The sequence below is a fragment of the Oenanthe melanoleuca genome, chromosome Z, assembly GCF_029582105.1.
Source record: "Oenanthe melanoleuca isolate GR-GAL-2019-014 chromosome Z, OMel1.0, whole genome shotgun sequence".
Lineage (NCBI taxonomy): Eukaryota > Metazoa > Chordata > Aves > Passeriformes > Muscicapidae > Oenanthe > Oenanthe melanoleuca.
Window position 1 is genome coordinate 74,410,037 of NC_079362.1, and position 27,546 is coordinate 74,437,582.

General features: G+C 42.2%; 1 protein-coding gene across 6 annotated transcripts in view; it reads right to left on the reverse strand.

Moving 5' to 3' along the window:
• Positions 1 to 2,680: 2,680 nt before the first annotated feature.
• Positions 2,681 to 27,546, reverse strand: part of PIAS2 (protein inhibitor of activated STAT 2) — a 28,097-nt gene continuing 3,231 nt past the window's right edge. Inside the window, exons 2-15 of one of the 6 annotated variants that reach the window (XR_008842651.1) lie at positions 21,485 to 21,959; positions 19,137 to 19,221; positions 18,474 to 18,524; positions 18,289 to 18,379; positions 14,423 to 14,557; positions 12,475 to 12,580; positions 11,902 to 11,975; positions 10,896 to 11,056; positions 10,162 to 10,295; positions 9,543 to 9,714; positions 7,200 to 7,339; positions 6,632 to 6,690; positions 5,319 to 5,356; positions 4,628 to 4,676 (exon numbers count right to left, since the gene is read on the reverse strand). Coding sequence is in view for 4 of the 6 variants with exons in the window: in XM_056514883.1 (XP_056370858.1) it covers positions 4,494 to 4,679; positions 5,319 to 5,356; positions 7,200 to 7,339; positions 9,543 to 9,714; positions 10,162 to 10,295; positions 10,896 to 11,056; positions 11,902 to 11,975; positions 12,475 to 12,580; positions 14,423 to 14,557; positions 18,289 to 18,379; positions 18,474 to 18,524; positions 19,137 to 19,221; positions 21,485 to 21,959 (1,848 nt within the window). In the remaining 2 variants the exon portion in view is untranslated. The other 5 variants (XM_056514884.1, XM_056514885.1, XM_056514883.1 and 2 more) reach the window with 5 other exon arrangements.

A 27,546-nucleotide genomic window follows, 5' to 3' on the forward strand; every position in this document is an offset into this window, starting at 1 on the left:
GGCACCTCCAGTCCTCAGGGCCCTCCCTGGAGAGCCAGGACTGATGGTAAATGATGGAGAGCAGCTTGGGGAGCTCATCCAGCAGCTCCCTCATCCCCTAGGATGGATCCCATCTGGTCCCAGAGACACCTGTGAGCATCTGAGTGGCTCAGCAGGTCCCCAGCTGCTTCCTCCTGGGTTACAGGGGTCTGTTCTGCTCCCTGTCCCCATCTCAGAACACTTGTCCTGAGGACAATGTCTCTCTTGAAAACTGAGGCAAAGCAGGCGTTAAATACCTCAGACTTTTCCTCATCTTTAGTCACTGTATTGCCCCATCCAATAAAGAATGGAGGTTGTCCTTGCACCTCTTTTTGCCATTAATGTATTTATGAAAACATTTTTTTTATCCTTCATAGAGGTGGTCAGATTAAGTTCCAGTTGGGTCTTTCATCTCTCCTTTTTTCTTTCTGCATGATCCAGCAACATCCTTGAACACTTCCTGAGTTGCCTGCCCCTCTTTCCAAAGGTGATACACCCTCTTTTCTTCCCTGAGTTCCCTGTCTCCTACAAGAGGCTTTACCCACAAGTCTCCTACAAGTCAAAGTCTCCTAGAAGAAATTTCACGTAGACCTACAAGTTCCAGATAAGCTTTCCAGCACCCACCACCTAGATTTATGAGATACAGAAAATCTCTGCTAACATTGGAATCTCAGAATTTTTTAGATTGGAAAAGACCTCCAAGTCAATGATCATCAAGTCCAGCTTGAGACCAATCCCCACTGTCACCAGCCCAGAGAACTGAAGTGCCACGTCCAGTCACTCCTAGAACATCTCCAGAGACAGGGACTCCACCACCTCCCCGGGCAGTCCCTTCCAGTGTCCAACAGCCTTTCTGTGAAGAATGTGTCTATAATTTCCAGTCTAAATTTCATCTGTCAGAACTTGAAGCTATTTGCTCTTGTGTAGTTAGTAGTTTAGGAATGGTATTCACTAATCACTCTCTTCCCCCCACACCATCCCCACCACTGTGGTGGCTGGAAATGAGGGGAGAATTCAAGGCACAAAAGGTAAAGATCAGGGGTTGTGACAAGAACAGTTTACTGAAAACAGCAATGGTATTAGAAAATAAACAGTAAAAGCAACAGTACTGATAAAAGCATATAAAAGAGAGATTCACTTGCAAAGTGGTCACCATGGAGCACACCCAACTGCAAGCACTCCACCCCATTGACAGGCTCCCTTCCTCCCACCACTGGCAGTGTGAGCTGGTACAGAGCAACTCCCAGGTCCTGGCCATGCCCCTCCCATCTACTGTGAAAAGGAACCCTGTCCTGGCTGGAACCAGGACATCCTGTCCCTGTTCCCTGGGAGCAGATCCTGCTTTCCCCTGGCTGTCCCCTCCTGTCAGGGAGTTGTGCAGAGCCACAAGGTCCCCCTTGAGCCTCCTTTTCTCCAGGCTCAGCCCCTTTCCAGCTCCCTCAGCCTCTCCTGGGGCTCCAGCCCCTTCCCCAGCTCCGTCCCTGCCCTGGACACGCTCCAGCCCCTCGGTGTCTCTCTTGTCCTGAGGGTTCCAGAGCTGTGCCCAGCACTGGAGGTGTCCCAGCACAGGGGACAGGCACTGCCCTGGGCTGTGTCACACCATTTCCCAATTCAGGAAATGCCTGTTCCTGCTGCTGGACAAGTGCACCATGCCCTGGAGCAGGTGTGGTGGTGCTGGGCAGCAGAGCCCTGCCTCCTTGGATCTCTGACAGCTTTATCTGATGGTGAGTATGAAAATCAGAAGCCAGCTCAGACTGAGGAGCTTGAAGAAGGTAGAGTCTCTGTCACTAGAGTTTCAGCAGCTAACTCACTTCCAGAAACTGCAGAAACAATCATAGCAAATCAATGTGTCAGGCAAAAAAGGCCAGTTTGTGCAGCAAAGCTTTCAGAGCATGCTGTTATCTGTGCAGTGGAGGGACTTTGTGTGGTAGCCCCATCAGCTTTACCACCCTTCTGCAGCTAGTTCAAAGGTGTATTTGATACAGTCCACTCAAAGCAGCAACCACAAACTCACAGCGGAAAGAGGCAAGAAATTATCCAACCTTTTCTCCAAGCTTTTTCTTGTTACAAGATCTTGGATACAGTCCGCTGTTTTGGGATTTGTTCAAAATAAACCAAGGCCAGATCTAGCCACCCTGGCCAGTTTGGCTGAGCAGGATGCTGCAGCCCTTCCCCCTCCCCACCCATCCCAACAAACTCCTTGTTCTCTTGTGGAAGCAGGAGGATGGAAGGGGGCACTGCACTGCTCTGACCCCCCACCCTCAGCAGAGTTAGAGGATTCAGGTGTGACACAAGCCTTGTACTTACAGGCACTGCAGGACAAGCAGTCACACCACAGCCTGTGACAATCCAGGCTCAAATGTCCTCTGTTACACTGTTGTTGTGGCTCTGGAAGGTTTGAAGATAAATGGAGGCCCTGGCCACAAAAGCTGAAGAATACAATCCTACCTCAGCCCCAATTAGTGCCTGCTACATGGAGTACAGTAATTTACAAAATTGCAGCTGTATTTTACTACACCCTGAGTGGCTTAGAGCACAGCCTAAGGATACTTGTCCTTACTTCACCTTTCTGATGTACATTGTGAGATGTTCTCATCCCCTCAGCCAGTTTGGCCACGCTTGAGTTTGACATTAAGAGCACAGACAGCATCTTCAGCAGAGACCAGTTTTAAATCTTTTATTCAGAATTACTCTTGGAACTTCTTTTCCACACTCTACTTATAAGTCAAGTCGACGTGCAATGGTGATGCAGAAAGCACTGATCTGCTGCAGGCCATCAGGAAAAACTCCATGAAAAGCATGGATTTATTGGAAATAAATCATGCTAACAACTGATCCTTAACAGGTACAAAATATTAAACAGATAAGAAAAGAGAGAAGAAAGATTGGGTGCACTATTAAGACCAACATGTGAACTCAAGACTGCTGTGAAAAATCATACAAAAAAGGCAATAAGGAACAGTAATGCAGCATTAAAGGTAGGGGAATAGGGCAGACAAAAGTTACAAAACATCCTGTTTTAATATTTCTCATCCATGTACTTGGTTCAAATACTGTAACAGTACTGGAAGGTAAAAAGCACCAGACATCCAACTAAAAGAGGTAAGAAAAAAGGAACAAAGTTAGCAAAAAAAGTAAAATCTGGTCATTAGGGAAGGAATAATCTCAAATACAGTTACTTAACAGAAATGCAACACGTGGAAAATCTGTTACTTCAGCATACATAGACAATACCATTATTCCAGCTCCATGGAAATGACTTAGTTTTCCTAGTCTGTAACCTCTTCCACATACAGTACTGCTGAGGTTATCCCCAGGTGTGTGTGGGCAGACACCGCGTACACACAAACAAAGCAGCACAGTCATGGGAGGAGTAAAACAGGGCAAAGTTGTTCCCTTTGAAGTAGAAAAGCAACAATCAGGAGGCCAGGAAATGCGGGGCAAAGCATCATTAAGCCCTAAACACACAATTCAAAATTAGGTGGGGACACTGTGCAGCTATGGCTTCTATATCCTAAAAAGCCAAGCCTCCCTCACAGTCCACAAGAAACACAGCAGCTGCTGAAGAGCAGAAACCATAATAAGGAAATTCTAGGAAATACTCCTGCCGTTGGAGAAAGTTGTTCCTATTTCAATTCCTTACGGCTGCCTCAAGAAGCAGCTGTACACTCAGTACACTCAGCTGTATCCTGGGAGTTTTTGGTGGTGGTGAGGTGTCCCAATTGTAACATGGCAGCACAGAGACTGTGTGATGCAGGGTTTGCATAGATAGTCTGTCCCCTTCCTAGCTCAAAGAACACAAAGAGGAAGAGGTCACAGCTTAGGCTCTTGTTGCATTAGCAACAAACATGAAACTAAGAAAAAAAACCCCAAAAACTCCATTTATAGAGGCTTCCTGTATGTCCCCAGGTAAGGGGGAGGTGGGGAACAAGACATAAAACACATGTCATGGCTATTTCAAAGCTTCATTCTCTTAATGAAGTTTATTACAGGCCCCAGTGAAAATATTAAAAATTCACTAATTCTGACACTTCTGCACCTTTATCCTAATTGCTGTCCTAGACTGAGTAAGTGCTTTTCTTTATTATAAACAACCTCATTTGTTTTTACATTATTGCTGTGTTTTACAACAAAATTAGAAACCACTAATGGAATCCACACATGGACAGAAAGTCAGTATCCCCAGAACAAACCAAAAGCTTGAACACGTATTCTCAAAAGGGCCTTTTCTACACCAGCTATTCAACAAGCAGGGGAAAGTAGAAAGGGAAAAAAAACAAAGCCCAACCAAAAAAATCATTCTATCGCTTCACTTCCTACCACCAAACAAATTCACCCCACTCTCCCAGGAGGCAAATCCTTTCAATAAATATCAGCGTGAGCTCCGAGGTGCTGGAATTCCGGGAGGGGAGGGGAGGGGTGAGGAGGAGCAGCAGCAGCTGTGTGCAATGCCTGCGGGGCCCTGGCCCCGAGGGTCAGTCCAGGGAGATGATGTCGGGCGCGCTGCCGCCGCTGCTGGTGATGACGCCGGCCTCGGCCCGGCCCGAGGAGCTAACGTGCGTGCTGCTCTCGTGGTGGCTGGTGGAGGTGATGATGCTGCCAGGCGTGCTGCTTGTTAAGGTTGAGGTGAGACTATCCAAAAACATAGGAGGACAGTACTGCTTGAAACAAACAACGAAGAGTGAAGAGACCAACTGCACGAGGGAAAGGTATGCTCTGAAGATACATCTTCCCCACACAACAAGCACCAGGCACGTTCCTAGCGGGATCTTGGCGCACGCAGAACCAGAGTTCTGCAAATCTGTGACCAAGTGGGGATGGCAGCCACCAACCTCCTCCCTCACCCTCCTCTTTTTGTTCTCCAGAATGGTTTGGGTTGGGAGGGACCTTAAAGATCATCTCATTTCACCCCCTGCCATGGGCAGGGGCACCTTCCACTATCCCAGGCTGCTCCAAGCCCTGCCCAGCCTGGACAATTTCAGGGACTGGGGAGCCAGAGCTGCTCTGTGCAGCCTATACCAGGGCCTCAAATACACTCTGGGTATATTCAACTTAGTGCTCAGCACTTTAAAAAGGCAAACTATCAGTAAAGAATGAGTTTCCAGGCTCATAGAAAGGCCAAACTGAATCCTCTTTAATGCATCTTCACTACCACCTCTTGCTAGGTTTCCCTAGTCTGTAGTTAGGTCTAGGAAGTAAACTGTGAACACAGTTTGATGGTGGCAACCTGGTCATTATTAGAGTACAAGGTCACAAAAATCAGACTTGAAAATTAGCCCCACAACAGATCAGAAACATACCTGTGAATCAACTGGGATTAGCGAAAGAAAATCCAGACCTAGGAAGAAGAGAAGGATGATAAATAGACAAGATAGATAAGTCTCTCTTTTATTCACACACAACAAATTTAAGGATTTTTTTTTTTTGTGGCTGTAGAACAGATTTTGCAATTCATACAGAGTTTCTAAATGGAATATACCACTGTGACACCACTCTCAACGACTACTTCAGGCAGCAGCAAAACGAGTTATCTAGTACAAGTGGCTCTTTTTAAGAATGAGGATGACATAATGATGTATTATTCACTGAATACTGCAGGGTGGTTCAATATGGTTGCTTAGATGGAGGTTGCCATTTGGAGCTGTTGGTTCATTAATGCAAGTTTCACTGCATATTGTACCTGACTTGGCCAAACTGGGACATGAAGAGTGTCATCACATTAAAGATGCTGGAATGAAGTAAAGTCACAACATGCACAAGTCCAAAAACAAGCAGCAGGTCTCTTCCTCCACCCATGGGCAGCCAATAAGGAAACATTTCTAATATCATCCCCGTTTTGTGTCTAGACAAATAAAAGGAATGAAGAAGAGGAAACTACAAGTAGTTCAATGTATATCCTCCAAGAGCAGTGACAACTAGTGTCCATCTTAAACACCATTAGCTTGTAAGCATTTAGAGAAAGATGTTTAGAATTGCAAAACCAATGAGAAATTACCACATTTTTTGGAATTTTTTTCTAAATATTGGCCTTGTGTTTGCTATGTCAACAGAAAGAAATGATATACTCCCTCCCTCTCCCCTCACCTCCAAATCTTTTCTGGCCCATGACATCTCTCCTCCTCTTCTCCATTAGAGAAAAATTTTGAAGGAGATTTTAAAGGTCAGCATTTACAGAACTGACAATTTCTTTTGTCTGTGCAAGTTCTAGAACTTCAGTTGGTAAGAACTGGAAAACAGCTCTAGAGTTCTGTTCTCTCAGCTTATCCTCCTATCCAATTTGGGAAGACAACCGCTTTCTTAACAAGGGAGAAGTGGAGGGAGGGAGCAGTAAGGGAGCCAAAATGGACAGAGAAACAAGGGGAATGATATCCATCTCATTGCCAAACTGGTGCTGAAAGAAGAGGAAAAAACCCAGAGATGTTGCAGGGGAGGAATGGAGACAGGCAATGGAGCAGGGAAAGGGAAAGTATAGGAGGCCAAAGTGACACCTGTCACCACAAGTCACCACTTCCTGGGCTCTGGGTTTGTTACAGCCGGCCAAGAGAACCCCCAGAGTCCCTATATACAGTGTTCTTTTCAAGGAGCCAGGATAGAAAACAATCAGTATCCCCACCTTTTGTCTGATATTTAGCAGCAGTGTTGAAGAATACATCATAGGCATTTAGGGTATGTCTAGGTAAAGAAAGTCAATAGAGGTCAGCTCACAGATTGTAGCTCACCTTAACCTTTTTCATACAGTCTAGACAGAGCACCACTACAATCAGCTAGCAGAGTAACTACACGGAGGGCTGGGATGAGTCAGCACCCTCGCACCTCTAGTAACTAAAACAAGCAACTACTCTCCCTCAGCATCTACAACTTGTAACTATTGGATGTTTACACAAACTCTGGCTGAGCATGACAAGAGCAGTTTCTGGCTGCAGTGCTCAATGCCAGTTTGTACCCCAAAAGCAGTGTTTGTCACATCACTGCCGTGAAATGCAATCTGAAAATGGGCAGACAGCCTGCACTAGGCTTGTCTAGACATCACATCAGTGCCATACTGCATATAGACTTGTTCCATTTAAAAAAAAAAAACAAACAAAAAAACAAAAAACAGAGTTAATAAATTCTTTCAATTTCTACCCACCCCGTAAATTAATACTGCTGTCAGAACACACACAAAAACACCCAGCACCTACCTGGCAAGTCTGATGAAATACTGGATATTGGTGGGTGATGGAATGGTACTGGGTAGTCTGTTAATGAAGGAGGAATAGCAGCAGCATCGACCGTCGTCACGCTGGGCACTCTGGCAGTAGATGGCTGATACATGAGAACCCTGTTTCAAACAGCATGGGAAATTACAAACAACCTGGCTGTTAGCTGCACAAGGGAAACCATGCACTGCTATGCACTCTCATTCACAAGTCACTGTGCGACAACAAAGCTACAGTGTGGCTACTCACTACACAGTACTCCACTCTAATTTCCTTTTTCATAACAGTCTTCACAAAAACATGACCGTATCTTGGCTCTCAACAGCAGCTGTGACATAAGAGCAAGTTGGCATTAAAACAAAGTACAGTGCTGGAGTCACTGGCAACAGTCAAAGACAGAAAGGGGTGTCTGTGAGCACCCACAGAGGGATGTGCAGGTGACCAGAGCCAGGAGGAGAGCTCCGTTTGATTTCTCCACAGAACTGCTGCTCAGTGACCACCTGTTACACCAAGGGTACAACTGACCATTATCCTGCCCCACAGGATGACACAGATTACACAGGTGGCAATTAAGTATAAGCCTGTCTTTACTCACAGCCTCCAGTTCAGCTCTCAAGGAGTATGGTACAACCCTTCTGCTTCTCCTCACGCTGCTCTACTTCTTGGCAGCATTGTTACAAACACCACCACAGCTGTTCAGGCACCAGCCACGTGCATAAAACAGTTCATGAACTCCAAGTAAGGTGGAAACACACAGAATTCTGCCCCCAGATACTTCACATCACTCCTCCAGCCATCAGTGTAATCCACTCATCTTCCTTCCCACACTCCTACCTGTTGAGCTACTTCTGATGTCAGAGGCTTGGATTTCAGACCCTCCCTTCTCAGGCACCTCTCATACTTCATTCAGCCTACACTGTTGCTGCCTCTAAGAAGACACCCCAGTTTTCCCAAAACTAGCATTCAGACAACACAAAGGAGATAAGCTATACTCCAAAAGCCTGGCTTTGATCTGGATTTGAAGAATGAAAATATGCCATACCCATACAAAAAAAAAACCAGGGAGAATACATGGGTCATAGAGAGAAAAGAAGTCAGTCCTCCTGCAATTACAGTTGCAGGTAGCCATCTCAAACATAGGAGCATGGAAGGAAGTCTTGGTGCCTTCTGAAACTTCATTAAGAGATGTATTTGCAGCTACACTTTCTTGTAAAAGTGAGGAAGAGTCTCTTGTAGAAGGACTCCTCCACAATCCTCACAAAAAAGCAGCAGCATTGCAGTATCACTGCTGAAAGTGGTTGAAGATGACCAACTACTTGCTCACCAAGGACCACACAGACATTCCTGTGGACTAGAGACTCACCACACTTGCTCATTACTTCTGAAACAGAAGGGGAACCTTCAAAACAGAAGGGGATTTGGTTTATTATTATTTTAGTACAAGTCATATGCCACTACACAGAGACAAACACACACCTCATGCAGGCAGCAACACTAACTGAGGAGCCATTACTAAAAGCTGAGCATGGAGCAGTGAGTGCTGATCAGCCTGACCAGTGGCCCTCACTCCTGCACATCTGGGATGCCCCACGGGCCAAGAGCAGGAACATTATGGGAGCCACAAGCAGCACCCAAGCTGAAGTGCACACACCAGGACAGACAGAAGGTGGCACAGCAGCAGAGAAGCTGGTCAAGCCTGGTGTTGACATCAGGCCTGACTACAAAGATGGAGGATCTGCCAGAGGACCTGGCAAGTCATTGGTTGTACTAATTAAGGTGCAGGACTGACTGATGACCACAGCCAACAACAGCATCCAAGACATTCCAGAATATAACAGAGAGATGGAGGAAAAGCTCATCTTGATTCAAAACAGCAAAGTGACTCCCTTCCAAGACTGACAGGATGGATGAAACACACAACACAGTCTCATTCCCTGGACATCAGAGCAGATTTGATAGAGGATATAGCAGACAGTAAAAGAAAAGCCTTTAAGATGACACTAACTCAGCAAGAATGCATAAAGTTCCTCCACTTGGTATAATCTACTTTCTCAGGAGAACACTGCCCACTAGATTAGCCAGCTTCCTTTTCTATAGAGAAATGTCCCTGCAGACACAGCAACAGTCAGCGCAAGTCTTTTGTCAGGTGTAAATCTATTTAATAGTGTTTTGCCTGTACAAAGTTACTGTATCATTACAACCTTCTACAGGAGAGGCCTAGAAGCTCTCCTCTGCAAGCGTAGAGCTGGATCCCAAGTACATTCCTCTACAGATCAGTTCAGCTGAGACATTACAGAATAACAACTAACTTTAAAATTGACAAACCCTTTGGTTGGGCTTCCGTGTATTTCAGACATAAATATGCACTTCCTTTTGGCTGGAGGATCTTCTTCTTCATCAGAAGAGCTTTCCACTGTCAAGTCGATAACATCAACCTTCTTCTTGTTTACCTCACTGGCCACTGTCACGGAACACGGTTTGCTAACAACACTGGAACCTGAAGAAGAAAATAAAACATCATTGTTCTCCAAAAGCTGGTGACGTCAGCACTTCATATCTGCAAGAGAACCAGGAACTCAGATCCTGTATAATAGATCACCTTCCTGGCCATTACAAAGAATGTTATGCCCCAGTACCTGCTTTATGACTCTTCTCTGTCACATTGAGACTATTAAAGAACAAAAGTTTGTTTTCACTTACTATTTTAAGGATGTAAAACAAAAGCAAACTTTCATTTTCTTAACTGCTGTTATAAAGAGCAAAGACAAAGACAAAAAATGCACTCTTAGAGACACAAGCTTTTCTTTTCTAGATTAAATTACAAGAAGCTTAGAAGCAGTAAGTCCTCCACAAAGCAAACACCAACATCCATATGCATTTTCCAAGCTACAACTAAGTCTCTAAGACTTATGCTGGTTTGCAACCAGTACCCAGATGTACATACTTTCTATTTTGGTGCACTGGGGACTTGACACTTTCACAGCTTCCTTCTTTGGCCTCATGGGGCACCAGGAGCCATCTTCCTGGAATTTGATCTCATCCACATCAGAACATTCATTAAGGATTTCCATAAAGAGGCTGAAAAAACAAAGTTTCACTTTTGATTCTAAGTGACATTTTTATTCTAAGTGAAAAGGAGACACAGAGAAAAAGACAATTATGATCACCTTCTACCCACTGTGTCTTCTCTACCCCTAGTTCCTTTTTACCTGAAAGCCTGTAATTACAGCCTTTGCAGATATCAGGAAATATGATTATCCCAACCCAGCCATAGCTCACTCTGACACTACTCCAAAGCATACTGAATTTCCATACTGAAAGCAGAAATCATCATCCTTTGAACCAAGTTCAACAATTATTACAAATTAGAAGTTACATTTTGAAGTCAACACCTTTCAGGGATAGAGACATGTAAAAGGAAGACCCATCCTTAGATGTTGCATTTATAATTCTCCAGAGGAAATACACTGAGACTCAAGTTTGATGGTGCTGTTAGGAGATAAACTTACACAGGTCATTACAGGAAGAGAAACTAATAGAGTCTAATGGTTCCTCCAGTCTGAAGCATTTTGGCAAAAAATAGTATGAAATGGCTAAACCTCAAGTCACAAAAGTAACTACTGAGTACATAATGAAAAATTCCAAGTAATTATGTAATCTGCAAAGTCAGTCTCTCACCCATCTAGTATTAGGCTCTCGTAAGCTGCCTTTTTGTCACAGACAGGGCAGATCCAGGTAGGCTTCTTTTCATTCATTTGAAGATAAAGAGCAGCATCAAAACATTGCAGGTGTGTGCAAGTCACAGCACGGCATGGGATTGTCAGTCTCATTTTTCCCAGCTGCAGGAGATATATTTAAAGGGTTTCAGAATAGAAGACAGAGAAACAGGACTGAATGGTTAATAGTGAATCCAGAGACACTTGGTGAAACAAGTCTTCATGCTCACTCCTGGAGTGCCGGGGGCTAAAGGTGCTGCAAGTAAATCCACCCCACCACAGCACCCACACAGTCCTCCTGAAGGAAAAATGAAGCCCTGCTCCAAGGCTTCATTCAGCACACTGAGAACACTCTGAAACACTTCTAATGGACTGTAACAACATTATTTACAGGATTTATTTTTTATTAAACAATCTACTGAAGTACCCACTTCCATAATTTTCTTTTAATCCAATATTTCAGGTGTTTTTCTGAACTCCAGGTACTTGTTATACTCAGAATGACCAATTTCTACCTGGGAAGAGAACCCCAAGGTAGCACTACCTTGTTATAAGGTGATAACTTTTTTGTTTGCTACTGTATCTGCAATATAGGCAAAGCCACCAAGATGAGGAGATAAACGGTTTTAATTATCACTCCATCCTTTAATTATTCTGTCAGCCTGCCTGATTAGCCTCAGCATGTCAATATAGGAGATTAATCCTTCCACAGGCCTCACTGTACACAAGCAGCAGCTTGATTCAGTGCATCACAGCTGAGGCATTCACAGTCCTAAACCACAGCTGGGTTACTGCTGCTATGATCAGGTGCTTGTAGATGCACCCTTCTCCCCATTATTTTATCTTGGCTTATTAATAAAATATAAAATCAGCGAGGTTTCCAAAGCAAAGCCTTTGAAAAGCAGCCCAATTCTGCACTATAGATGAAAATATGACTCTGTTATCTGGAAATTTCCAGCCATACTTACAGGACACATCAGAGAGACCCGCAGACTGGTTGTGGCAATCTCACTATCAGGATCTGCAGTTAGTTTTTCTTTAACTATTAAAATAAAGTAGTTATATACAGGGGTCATTATTTAAAATGCTAACCTTGATTCAGCAGTACATGCACTTTTCTTCCAGCCATCTAAAAAAATTAATCTAGGAAGCTAGTTCATAAACAACAAGATTTTCACTACTTATAAGCAAGTGGCAAACTTCATCGCATTATCTGATGTTGTTTGACTGCAGATGCAGTAACAGATACTACAGAGCAAACTCAACCCAACATGTCAAGGGATAAATGAACCATTATGAGTGAGTGAGGCACAAGTGAAGAGAACTCAGGACATCTAGCTGCACCCTCACAGCCCAGCACAGTAAGGAGTGCTTGTGGCATTCTCATAACCACATTTCAGATGGGATCTCTGCATTTGCTCCCTAAAAATCCTGACTGAAAAAGAGCACAATGCAGCAAATCTCTTCTGAATTACCAATTCTAGTTTTAAAGAGCCACTAACCACCCTCCAAAAATACAGACAGGTAAGTTAATTACTTACTTAGTGCTCTGGAATGATCAGGATTTCTGATACCTTTCATTTTCAACCTCTGCAAAAGCATAGCTGAGGTGAGCTGGCGAACCAGATACACAGACATGGAGTAATTCTACAAAAAGAATGATTAAATGTTGACTTCATACAGTACTCCCACTATGAAAACAGATGGCTATTTACACTAGTAAAAACAAAAATGTGACTTTTTGTTTAATCATTATGAAGAGCATTGACAGACAACTTCAATTCTGTGGAGGTCCAACATTCTGCCAGAATTCTCTGGCCAATCAGATCTAATTATCCTGCTCCAGTTATGACTGAACTAAATGGTAATTCCACATCCAAGACACAATCTGGGCCCTCATCCTGAGAAGATCATATGTGACACATTTTTTACATGTAGTCTTTAAAGAATTTCTCACATTTTCTCTCCTTAATCTTCCCCTTTTTTCTAGTGTCAGTGGGAGCTCAAAGAGTCACCTGACAAGAGATAAATTGTCTTTATGGTACAAACAACAGCTTCACATGGTACAGAGCTGCCCTAGCTTCTTCATATATTTTCTTTAGCTTGTTCTGTACTTCTAAGCCCAGCCTTGTTACATTCTGCTTAGCCTGGCCCCGTTCCCCAGCATTCTCTACTCCTCCCTAACTCACACCACTTGTCAGCTTCTTTTGTTCAGTGTTCACTCCCTCTTCTAGGTCACTAATGAAAAGTCTGCAAGCCCCAGTGCTGCAGGATAATAATGGTTTCATCTGTGTACCAAGAACAACCCGTGACTTCTTATTTCTACTGCCTGCCACCTTCCTATGGCTCCTGCACTGCCTGGGTAGTGCACAGGAACTTCAAACAACCCCTACAGCCCTGCTACACCTTTGCCACCTATAGGAAAACCAGCTCTTACCTAGAGCAGCATATAAAGCATTCTAATTGCAAATGAAACCACTAAGAAACCCAGATTTTCATGTTTTTTCCTTAAAGAATGGCCACCTGTTGCCTTACAGAGAGGATTCTACAGGCTCAATTCGGCCCAGCACTGAGGGGCTTATGCCCCTTTGGCTCAGTAGCCCTCCAGTATCAGTCCAATCCATGCCAACAAGCCCTTATGTGACACCTCATGCTATTCCCCAAGCACAACACCACAGAACTCACTTCACCTCTCAGGGCAAGGGGAGGATGTCCAAGCATTCTGAGTCATCTGCTTCCATCAGAGTATATTTTGGCAATACAGGGAGGAAAGCTAGCAGGCATCAGCATGAGAGGCCAAGACCACACACAGGACTGGAGCCATTTTAGGATTCTGTGCTTTGACTGGGAAGCAATGGCTCAGATTTTTCTCTCCATCCCTGTTCTAGAAAATCATCCTTTGATGTCAGGACTGCCCTTCATTTATTTTTTGAACATTAGCTTCCAATCCAATTTTTTTTTTTGTATTTTAATATAAAAGCTAATACTGAAGTCTCTTTGAAATATGTGGTATTTTTAGTCTAGAGAATTTGATTTTGAATAAAACCTTGTAGAGAAAACTACTTTAATAACTACATCCAGAATTCACACAACCAGTCACAGACAAGGAATAAATAGTTCTTGACTTGACAGCAGCTGAAAAAGTCCTGTTATTTAAACCTAGAATGAAGTAAAAAATTCCTTGCACTCTTCTTTCATTATACAGGGGGATTTACTATTCACATGACAAAAACAGTTTATTATTTTTGACATGGATTTCAGGCAAACTCAAAGCAGACTTTCTAACGTGAATCCTGTAAGAAAATCTTTCCATGGTATGCAAATCTCACATGTGTTACTGAAAACTACCACAGTTCTAGAGCAAACTAGAAGCAAAACTAAGTTCAGCCATCTAATACAAAACACTCTGCCAGCCACATCAGGCAGCAGAGGAGCAGGAATGCCCAAACAGGTTATTTAGATGATCTCTTAACAGAACATGCGGGTTACCTTTCCAATTTCAGAAGCCCAGGAAATGGAAATCTGGTTTGGCACTGCTGATGACAGCCTAACAAGAGATGTGATATTCAAGGGACGCCCAGGTCGCTTCTGTTCGATTCCATTTTTTGGTGGTGGAGCATATCCCTGTGGAAAAAAGGACAATGGATGTGTTACCCAGTCTCCCCACTATACTCTGAAACTGCTGACACATACTTGTTAGTTTTAGACAGATCTATGAGAAGCAGGGAAACTCACAGGCTCTCTAGGCTGGAAGGCAAAGCCAGCATTTATCCTGAGAAATATTAGACACTCACAGTGATCTACTGTAGATCACCGTAAGTCAAACACAGTTATAAAACATTTGTTGTTTTGAAACTGTTTTACAGAAGCACTGGAAAGGTGAAAGAACACAGTTTGGGTCCAGGTAAGTTCACTGGAAGAGCAGAAGGTCATGTGGATGCTTTGTCCTCTTTCCCCCCGTTCCCTACTGGAACAGAGTGAAACATCACAAGGTCACAGCCTTAGTTACAAACAGATCAAGTAATGAAGACTCAACTCAGTGTTTCACACACTGAAAACACTTAACTGATTAAGAAACAATTACTCCTTGGTCCAAAAGCTCCACGTCTCCCCAGTGACAGTGACGATTTTGCCTTGGATCAACTACACCTGTGTTAGCAACAGGTGTCACGGATCCTCAGCCAAGGCCCCTGAAGAAGGACTGCACATGGAGTACCAGCTGTATTTAAGAGATCACACAACCAGAGTGGTTTGGGTTGGAAGTGACCTTAAAGATCATCCAGTTCCAATGCCCTTGTCACTCAATAAGCCAGCAGCTTATTTGTCTCGCCCTGCATCTGTCACGGTGAAAACAAGCCAGTCTGCCACTGCTACCCTGAGAATCCCTGCACTGAGCTCACAGCCAGCCTGCAGTCACTCATCTCAAACTCATCCTGCACCTGAAGGATGCCAGCAAGATGCAGCTCAGCCTCTTCTCAGACCTTATTGATGCATTTCCAGACAGTGTTGTTTTAAACAAAAAACACACCCAGGAAAGATATGCTGGGAAAAAAATATGTAGTTCTTTAACCAGAGAAATACACACACATTCACAACCTAGTGCTTGGAAAAGGAGTTACTTTGAAAGATGCTAAGTCTGGAAACAATAATAACAAGAACAATAAAAATAAAATATATTTGTATGTGTATGTGTGTGTGTGTATATATATATATATATATATATATATATATATAAACAAATAGCCTCACTAGCCCAGTATGCCATGAGGGCTTTATCCCAGAACACAGAGAGAGCAGACATATGGGAACTGGTGACAATTTCACATTTAAAAGACAGAATGATTTCAGAAGAGAGTGAATGCAAGTTCTTACATTTCCCAATTTTTTTTTTTTTTCCAGAACAGACTCTGCAGTGCACACACTTCATTTCAGTGAAGCTTTCAGTGTTTTCTCCCACAGAGCTGATTCTTGAGAACAGATTCACTCTCCTACTCCTACAACAATCTAGAACTTTCCCCTCCTATTCTTCTAGGAGCATTCTGCTTGTCTACCAATCAGAATGGCCCTGGCACTGTTTAGGCAGGCTACCAACTCCAGTGGCAAGAAACTATCAGTATCATTCGGGCCTTGATGTCTTCCATGGTTCTTTAAAGAAGAACACTACTCAAGGCAGGTATCATTTGCTACAGCAAGGAAATTTATCAAGAGAAAGCATAACTGCTCATTTATCTGGCTTTTCCCAGTGACACAGATGCAGGATACAGGCAAACATGGTGTTAACATAAGCAGAACCCCGTGCAGTATTGGCATACAGGCAGCCTTTCTCTGAAGCTTTTGGTAAGGATTATAGGCAAGGAGATGACCAAGAAGAATTTACAGACCTCTGCAGAGGCATGAGCTGCCCTACGAGGCAAGGACAGAAGATCACTAATGAACTGTGCAAGTGGGCAGTAGAAGCTGGCATCACTGGTTAATTACCTAAAAATACTGCAATGGACAAGAGGGGTCTTTGAGACCAAGAAGATACCTTACGCTTCCTGCAACAGAAAGGAAGCCCCAGATGATGCAGAGAGAGACCAAATCAACAAAAAAGTCTGCAGAAGCACTCAGACTGAGGCTCTATTTGTCATCCAGCTCATAGTGAATGAGAAGGGGAAGGCAAGTTGCCAAGACAATAGTGATTTATTCACCTTCCCTCCTAAGGTTCAGCTGAACAGATTAAAAAGTCATCTAATCATGTGCAGGAAGAACCTAGCGGATTTAGGTCTAAAGCAAAACAATAATCTGAGATGAGCAGTAGTTTCTGCTACAACTGTGACATATTATGCACAAAATGGAGAGCACAGCAGGGTGGAACCTGTATTAACAAGACTGAGAATCAGCTGACACTGATGTCCATAAGATAACATCAGACCAAATTCTTTCTTGTTGGCTGCTGAAAGACAGTCTGAGAAAACCCTCAAAGTTATTACACAGATGTAACCAGCATTAGCAGAAAACACTGACCAGAAAACATGAGAAAGAAACCCTCTTATAACCTGAAGACTGATGTAGGAGGAAGAGAATCTAATGAGTCTCATATAAGCTGAGTAGAGGCAAAAAAAAACCAAAAAACAACAACCAAAAAAAACAGTCACAGTTGCATATGGGAAGAGGGAGGGTACAACACATCTGACACAACAAGGTGGTTAAAAACATTCTGGAAGAGAGGTTTCACATCTTCTCTCTCTCCAAACCCATTAATGAAAAAACCCTCTGTTCTATTACTTTTTCCACCCTTTATAGCTGCAAAATGTATTTCTGAATGTATTTCTGAATGGATTGTGCAAGTGTTTCTCTGTTCTACTGAATGAAAAAAGAAAGAAACCCATTCCAGAGATATTTTGAGAATGAGAGAGCTTTTCCCTTTGTGTCTATATCCAAGCCTCCAGATGACCCTGTGACTATGTACTAATTTTTGCAGCATCAGACACCCCTGAAGTGTGACTGTCAACAGTGTTCTGTTACAGTATCAGCACGTGTAGGATCATATTTACAGGAAAATGGACATGTGCTAAATGAACCAGCCTAACTTTCCAAATGAGGTCCTCTCTGTGGATAAAAAAAGCTGAAGAAGAAGCAGAAAGTTGCTGACAAACACAGGGATGTCAACCCAACTAAAATGATGCTTATAGTATCAACCAACTAGGTTAAGAAAAAGATGTGTGCCTGCCTTGTGGACAAAGCAGATCTACCAATGAAATACTGGGCTTCTGTGTAATCCAAGATAAGTAAATATAAACAATGTTTAGAAGCACAATAAATGGTTTTTGCTTGATTCACATTGAATCATGCAGAGTCCTTTGTCCTCTCTCCTCAAGCATATTCTAGGAACCCTAAAACGTATCTGTTCTTCATGCCCACAACAAAGTCCTAAGCAGACAGATGCAAGCAGTGCACAAATGGCACACAAGGGGCTGATGCCATCCCCTCAGAAAAAGAAGGAACTCGAGCCTATCACAAACAGGCAAATCCACACAGTGAGGGCTACCACCCTCAAATCAACTCAATCTAAGCACCCATGAGGAGGATTCTCCATGCAGACACCAGATTGTTTTTGAATTATTTAGCTATGTCAACAGCAAAAGACAAGATTTGCTATAGGGGGCTTAATCACACTTAGCCATTACTGCTGTTAATCATATTAAAGCCAGTGCATGGACTATCTCTCACAGCAAATGTACAAACTCCATGCCTAGCATTAGAGAAATCTGGTAACAAACAGCTTGAGTGTTTTTGCAAGCTAACACTACAGAAAAACACATACACACTCCACAAGTCACCAAGAAGCCACAAATGCATACATACATACTTACCGGCAATGGGAACAGCTTCCCATTTACTTTAATGCACAAACTATTAGGATAATTATCCTCTTGAGGGCAGCTTGTCTCTGCTAGGCATAGCCTGTATCCATGGAAAAAGAAAGCATCATTTTCAAGTGTCCCCGCAAACATCCATCAGCCAATTAAGTTTTCAGAGAACACTACACAAAATGTACCTTAGCTGAACTTGGACCGTGTAATCTCTCCTGCCTCCAGGCAAGAAGTCCCTGTGACAAAGAGAAAGAAAAAGAGAAGTGCACGCTTAGCAGGACTCATATTGCATCCATGCAGAGAAACAACTGACACACTTGCCCCAGCAGCAGGTAACTTTGCTCTTATTTTTGGTTTTATTTAGCTATGAACACGTTACAATTGACATTTCTGTTTAACTACTGCCAAATTACACAGGACTTCAGGATCAGCATCCTCCATCAAAAGTTCATAGAACAATAAAGAAGGATGCTGTCAGGGATGAAAAAACACCTATGAATTCTCATAGTTTACAGCATCAACCTGGGAAAAAAAAAAACAGAAAAGCAGGCTTCCATTCCTGCAACCAGGAGAAATATAGGGAAGCTTCCCATCTCTCTAAACAGTGACAATTATTCAGAATTGAGTAATTGTTAATTCTTTAACAGAGTAAAATTTACACAAAATGCACACAAATTTTGTGCACAGTTGTTCCTGAAGGAAATATAACAAACTCAAGAGTAACATCAGTGAGGATTACCACTCTGCATCTGAAGAGTAAGCGATGCATACAGTGAACCAAACCCACACACTTTCTCCTGAAATTCTGTAGAAGTTTACCTACACTACATCACACTCTTACTTCTTACCTGGAAATACAGATTTCTCTGACCTGCTGAGGTGTTAAAGCAAAGATAAAAAACTTCTCCTGGAACCTCTGAATACTGCTCTGTACTAGAAGAAGAAAAAAAAGATACAAAAGAGGTTGAACCATTGTGATCAAAGCCATTGATTAAAGCAGGAACTGTAGTTCACGCCTGGAACGAGGCATAAGTCACTGAACATACTCAAATGGTGGTTGAACTGCATTTAACTTAACAAAAAAAGCAAAGGAACAAATCTTTCATTAAACTGCATTCAGATGGTTTAATATCACATTACACTTCAGTACGAAAACAGCTTGGCAAACTGTTATAATCCTTTCTCCCAAAGGAGGAAAGTTCAAACAAATACACAAAAAAATATTTAAATGGATACCTGACAAAAGGAATACCACAGAGATGCCAACAACTACTGTAAGGAAGAACATGTGCACCAGAAGTTATTAATGGACAGCTGGAAAATTCACAAACAGCTACACATAAATAACTAAATAAATCTTTGGGGAGGAAGACAGGGAGCACAAACCCTCAAGTCAGAGAAGCCAGCTAGACTTCATATCTGGAGTTAACTTTTAGTGGCATCTGACAAAAAATATAAACAGATGCAATGTTCACATCAGAATCCAAGTTCTGTAAGTGACGGGAACCAGCAATATTTTAGCATTTAAAGTCCACAGGAGGCACATGTTGCTTTCCTACTTTCTTTAAAATTTAAGAGAAGTTAGAAATTTTCATCTGAAGTAAAGGTAGATTAGACACGTGCAATTTAAAATAAGCAGTAAGGAGGACAAAACCAAAAATAGCACAACTAAACCAGACAAATTTGGAAGAGCTGGACTGTCTTGTGCACTGTGGCATTCAAGGGAGATTGTTTCTATACCCAGAAAAACACACAAAAAGGAGGCAAATATGAAATGGAACCCACATGGAGGAAACACACACTGAGCTCCTCAAGCAATTCCAAATACATGCTACAGCATGCACGTATGCACACACACACTACAGAGCACATTTGATATTTAAGAATAATACTTGAGCACACATAAAAAAAGACAGTGGAAATATTTTGTTCTTTAATTCAGTGTGGTTTAAAACTAAACCCCACACTGACGCCTGTGCTCTCATATAAGTGCAAAGAATCGCACTCGTCCCTTCTCAAGCATGAAGCAGTGAGGTGGACTATAGTCTAGCTCTCTGGCTTAGCTGTTATTTAAACACTTAACTCTCAAATGCACAAAAAATGTGAGAGTCACTATGCACAAAGAGAAGTGACAACAGGCACTGTAATTACTGTTTGCTGGTAAAGTTTTCTGCTTTTGGTACTGGAGGATGGCAGATGATCAGAACATCCCTCACTGAGGTATGGGTGGTCACAGCCTAAAAGACTTCATGATCAGTTAAGAAACTGAATTGTTTAAGAGGATGCAGACTATTCTATATACATATTATTAAACAGTTTTTGCCACATAAGGTAAACCAGACTGAATTTCAAGACAGAAGATGGAGTTCCAAATCATTAAAAATGTACAAGACTGAGCCAAGTTTATCTTGGGGAAGATAACCTGAAATCAAGTTTATCTGGAAGACAATGTCCACTCCATATTATAACATACAGTATTTCAACAACTTGGAGGCTGAGAAATTTCACTACACTGAACACAACACCGAACATGGCAGCACAAAGTATCTATTCCAGTGCCAGATCTCAGAGCCTGCAGAATTGCTGGGAGTGAGATAAAGGTAAAATAGCAAATCAACGAACTCGTTCTCTTTACCCTGTTGCAACTTGTAAATTACTGACCCTGAAATCCTTTTTCTACTACTCCTGACAAAACACTTCCTCATTTGCACTGGGAACAAACTTCAGGTTCAAATCTTTCAGCCAAAAAGTGGAGGTTCAGATTAGGTATTAGGAAACATTTTGTTACAAAGCGGGTGATCAAACATCAGAACAGGGCCCTAGGAAAAACAGTCAATGCTGTAAGCTGCCAGTGTTTAAGGCAAATTAGAGAAAGTTATTTTTCTCTAACTTTTGGTCAGGCAGTTGGATGATCACCGTAGGTACCATCCAGCTGAATTACTCTGCTCTTCTTTTTAATATTCAAAAGACAGAAGTCTTAAATCATATTACTTTTATAACAGAAAACTCTGTTTTCTGGATTGTGGTTTTGTACTTTTGGGGAAAACGGTAAAGAAAAGGAAAAGGTAAAGATGTAAAAAGAAAGGAGTCTCCACTTGTCCCAGCTGCAAAAAGCCACTGAAGTCTGGGCTCAGCACTGTCAGAAGCAAAGCTTATTTAATGAATTAAGCAAGCTGCAGAGGTATTAAACACTTACCCAGACTCGTGGGTTTAATGAGCACGTCGAGCACATCGTAAAAAGGTAAGCTTTTCAGCTGCACATCAGGATGAACAGGAGGAATCGGAGGGGACGGCTGCTGCATCTCAAAGTGAGGCTTAGTGTCTTGGAGGAGCACGGAGCTGACAGGCGAGGATGGAGACTGAGGTGTGACTGAAGTCGAAGGGAGTGGGTGAATGCCCGCGACAGCCAAGTCAGGCTCGACTGGAGAGGAACTGCTGTCCAAGTTGAACGCCGCAGGTTTTATAGCCGATAAATCCGACAGCCCCTCAATCGTCCTTGGATACCGACGCCTATAGAGCTCCCGGATTTTGATCTGAACTGCTGGGCTGCAGCCACTCTTCAGTAAGTGCAGTGCCCTCATCAGGAGGTCATGTTTGCGCCCGCTTTTATTACGTCCAGCAAACCCCAGCAGCACTTGCAGTTCAGAAACACGAAAACTTGATACCATATTCTAGAAAGGAAGGAGGAAAAAAAAACACAGGTGAGCCAACAACATCCCAAGGAGGCCTTTTCAAGGAGCATGGTGCGGCATCTTTCATCATCTAATCTGACAACTTGTTACTTGGTTATGGGTACTGCCCACACCTTCACAGAACACAAAAGTACAGTTAGTTTAAAATGAAGAAACAAAGCGTCCAGGATGCAGGTTGAGTTCGCCCATGAAAGATTTGTTTCTACACTCAAACAATAGTAACAACAAAATCTGAAATTCACAGCACAAGCATAAGCTGTACCACAAGAATCTGTCTCACTTTGTCTTGATTTTTTTTTTTTGTTTGGTATTTTATTTGATAATCAGTATTATCACCTGTCTTCCAACATTTTAAGCACTTCCTTATTTTATTTCTTAATTCTCAATAGTTTATTGTGAAACGTCCTTTATTTTGGACACTGTTAGACGCATGCATAAACAGGCATATCAGATTTCACTGCTGAAAGATATGCACAGCAAGGCAGACGGTTCTTAAAAAACTACATTATCTATTGTATACTGTGGTATACAGCATGATATACAGACAACATAATTGATTCAACTGAAACAAAGAACTCCCTCTTTTTTCCAGATCACATTCCAGTATCAAGTGTCACAAAAATATCTTTTGGCTATTTGGAAATATCTTTTGGCTCATTTTGGAAGACAAAATTGAATTGTGAAGTTAAAAAACTTGGAATCCTTCTGTTTGTGAAAACATGAATTAAAAAACAACAAAGTCCACTACACAAAAGGAAACAATCTCATGCCCTGCTACTACTAACAATTAACTTTGCACAGATGCATCATTTCACATTTTGGTGAGTAATTTATACCTCCATTTCAGAGGTATAAAGTTGCCCAGAATCTTCTAACCTACTTGCTTCCTAATTCTGGGGGACTCTTACCATAGTAAGGAGGTAAAGTTTTTAAAGGTGAAACAACAATCTTCAGTGACAACTCCAGACTCAAGAACTGGAGATGAAGGTGCTAACAGGAGGTAGGAAATAGCAGACATTTGGGATCATATGTATTTTTAAAAACAGTTCAGATTATTAAAGCTTTGGGCATTGATTTCAGAAGGGACACAACTCAAAAAAACAATGTTTTGACTTTATCTTCCAAGTCCTTATTACACAGTTAACACTCATGTTCTGACACAGATCCAATCTCAGCTGAAGTTTTAATACAACTTTTGCCCAAATATTGAGTCAGACACCAAAAAAGTCAAAATTCTCCTTGTGTCCCTGGCTTCTCCCCTATTCTCTAATATTGTGAAAATCGTTTTGGCAGTAAGACCAGCCAACTGTGTCAAATGAAAAGAGAATTTAAAATCACAGAATCATTTAGGCTGGAAAAGACCTCCAGGATAATGAATTCCAACCATTGCTCCAGCACTGCCAAGGCCACCTCTAAACCATGTCCCCAAATGCCACATCCACACAAGTTTTTAAATCCCTCCAAGGATGGGGATTCCACCACTGTCCTGGGCAACTTGTGCAGGGCTGGACAACACTCTAGATCAAAACATTTTTCCCAATATCAAATCTAGACCTTCCCAGGAACAACTTGAGGCCATTCCATCTCGTCCTGTCCCTCTGATACCGGAGAGCAGAGCCCAACACAACCCAGCTCCCTCAGCCTCTCCTGGGGCTCCAGCCCCTTCCCCAGCTCCGTCCCTGCCCTGGACACGCTCCAGCCCCTCGGTGTCTCTCTTGCCCTGAGGGTTCCAGAGCTGTCCCCAGCACTGGAGGTGTCCCAGCAGTGCCAGCACAGGGGACAGGCACTGCCCTGGGCTGTGTCACACCCTGGCTGGGACACCATGGGCACGCGCTATCCCAAGTCCAAGTCAATGGCTACTTCTTGTGCCATTGAAACACAGCAGGAGTAAGTAGCCAGGACCTGCCTTCTCAAGAGTCACACTGTTTATATAAATCAAAATGACCACCTAAAACACTATGGCCGAAAATTCATCTGGCACACTCTTTCCTCATCATTGATGAGACAAGGTGATTGTATTTCAGCCCCTGATTATCAACATTTCCACACAGCCCATTCAGGTGCAGTGACTCTTCTATCTAGAAGCTGTTCTGATCACAGCTAACACAGCAGCCTCCACACAGATAGTCCCCAACATCCTGTCTATAAAAACAGCAGCCACAAAAAGTCATATGAGGCACTAAGTGGCTCACCCAAACTTCTGAAGAGGCCACAGCAGATGTCACCATAATTTCATCCCAGCAACTTCCCTCAACAACAAAACAATACAAGATGGAGAATGTTAGTCTCCACCTGGCATTCCCTTTCTACTTTTCCTTGCTCTCAGTGACGAAAATAAAGTGTTCCAACATTCATAAAAAATGGTTTGCTGTAACAGCTTTATGGTTAGGAAATAAAAGAGAAACTGTGTTAAAAGATAATACCATTATTCATGAATTTACAGAAAACTTCACATTGCATGCTTCTGTAAAGAGCTGCATAAGCTTGATAGCAATGCCAGCTCTTTTATTTCAGATGCAGGCAGTAAGCATGATGCTGGATTCCATAATCACAATGCAAATGAGTAAAATAATCCTTTACACTGAGATTATGGAAACAGAACGTATTGCAAAATACTACCTATTACCCTGCCTGCTGCCTTCTGTGCATTCCTGCAAGTTAATCAAGGTGAAATGTGCAGTCAGTTACGCCTGGACACAGCTAACATTTCATACAACAAGAATTCACAAACTAGCACTTTGTTACAAGATGGATTTCATTTTACTAGAAGACACAGACTGAATTCAACACTATAGTCAAAGTTTTAAATTAACATCCACATTAAAAATGCTTGCAAGTATGAAAAATATACATAATTTTGTCCATCAATGTAAAAATCTTACATAGGCTTTAGAAAAAAGACTTGCAGAAAATGAGGTTTACAGGAATATCTAAACAGCAGCTTTTACAACATTTCCCCTCTAAAGCTTCTAAGATTCTACTTTCCCTTTAAGGCAACAAAAAAACATGTACATGAAAACACACCTGCTGGGGCCTGAAGGGGCTCCAGGAGAGCTGCACAGGGACTGGGGACAAGGCATGCAGGGACAGGACACAGGCAATGGCTCCCAGTGCCAGAGGGCAGGGCTGGGTGGGATATTGGGAAGGAATTGCTGGTGGGAGGGTGGGCAGGCCCTGGCACAGGGTGCCCAGAGCAGCTGTGGCTGCCCCTGCATCCCTGGCAGTGCCCAAGGCCAGGCTGGATGGGAATTGGAGCAGCCTGGGACAGTGGAAGGTGTCCTTGACCATGGGGATGAAGCTCTAAGGTCCCATCCAAACCAAATCTATGATTCTGTATTTATCTTCCTACTCCATTTACCAATATAGAGTGGACATTCATTATCATCAACAAACTTTTATTGGGACATACATTTGAAAACATTTATAATCAGTGCAAGGCAGACACTGCTTCCCACAAACTCTTACCAAATTATTTTCTTTTGGTTTTCTAGCACATTGCAGAAGTCTGCAGCCTCGTTATTAATATGCTTTTCACATCACTCAATTAAGATCAGACATTCAAGTTGTGTCATGTAGATGCCATTTTCTCTTAAAAGAAGTTTTTTTACAGCTGCAGAGCCCAATAAAAAAAGCTTTTTAAACACAAAACCAAAACCATTTCAGTTTTAACATTACTCCATGAACACAAAGTAGTTTTGACAAAACTCTAAGGAAGGAAATCAGACTGGATAATTCAAGAACTGTCATATTTCAGAAATATTTTTCCCCCTGAAATTCACACTTGAAGATTATAAGAAGTTTCATAGGTTTTTTGTTTCTTACAGTTAAACTTTAGCAACCATGATTCATCAGCAGCAACACTGTTCTAAAGCATTAAGCCGTAGGTGTATCTGGAATGGCATTAATTTCCCAGGGAAGATGATGTTAAGGAGCCCAGGAAATGCTGACATGCCACTGAAATTAAGGGACAGGCGTGCTTCAAAGCAAAGTAAGGGATCAAACATCTCTCCAAACAAGATCTGTGTGAATCTCCACATTCCCCTGCAACATTAACAGTCACTCTACATCTCTCTCTCTCTTTATATATATGTATAACTCAGTGCAAGATAACTGAAAATGCCTGTTAGCTCTTGATGTACGTCTACAATGAGCAGGAATAACTGTGGCTTTCAGGCCAAGTACAGCTTGAGTGGATACTTGTACTGCAGAAGCAATCCAGCCTACTCAGATGTACTGGTCAGCTTGCCCCTAGGAGCTCTGCTTCAGCCCCACTGGCTTCCAGATAATCTCCAAAGTGTCTGAATGCTCTGTACAGAAGGGACACACCAAGGACAGGTTCTACAAATCCTCACTCCTGACTATAAGCCCTTTCATGGACATTCAGCAAAGCAGTACATTTGTGACATCTTGTGCAGCACATCTGTGTCCCTGATGACCTATAGCAGTCTAGAAATGGGTAATGATGGTAAGGAAAAACAACCTGTGTCTTGGGATGGTTGAGGACCTCTCTGCTGACTGAAAATGTTTTCCCAAACTGATATAATCATAGATAAAGAAATGCAAGTCTCAGGGAAAAATGAAGATGCCATTATTGAAATCTGTGTCAGTAGTACAGAACAGCAAAAGCAGCTCTAAAGAAAACCACAGTCAAGGCAAATCATAATCACCAGATCCCGAGTATTATGCAGATTTTCCTCTGCACAGACTCTAGCCTGGCTTCTAAATTAGGAATTAGATCCCAAGTTGCATGCACTTAATAACAGCAAAAATCCTAAGTTAAACAAACATAAATATTTAAGACACTCAAAGCTTGGCCATTTCATTGCAGCCTCTTCTTTAGAGTACCCTAAACCACATTATCTCCTTCCTCTCCCCATCACTGTATCTCAGCACAATCACTTAATCATTAATGATTTTACATACAACAAATTTTTAAGGTGTCTAGATAAACCTTAGCGATCTAGAATAGTGACTGTGAACCTACCAAGAACACAGGACTTCAGTGCAGATACAAAGTAACAACACATTATCATAAGTTATCAGGAGTATTTTATCAGTATTTTATGTTACTTAATACACTCAATTTAACTGCAGCCTAAGGATCATTACAGCACCAACAGCAATTTCTCAATATCTATTCTGCCCACCATCTTAACTTTAACCCAGATCATCATGTGGGATTTGACTTCTACATCAAACACATAAACTGGTCAACATATACAATAAAATTACATTAACACAGATAAAATAAAAGTGTTTGGCAATGAGCTCGAAGAGAGCACATGAAAACAGCTCTCAGCATTTTCTTGTTAGCAATTTAGCACTAAGCACTGCTTAACCTGGTAAATGTGAGATGGCCAGTTACACTGTTCTTCCAGACTGGAAAAATAAAGCAAGAGAAGTGGAAAGACACCAAGCCTGGTATGAAAAAGATATCCAATATATAAAAGAATGAGACTTCAAATTCTGTATTTTAATACAGTATCCAAACAACATTTTTCTTCCCATTTGAATCGTGTGACTTCAGTACTGGATGGGCAAGAGCAAAAAGTAAAAGTGGAATCTA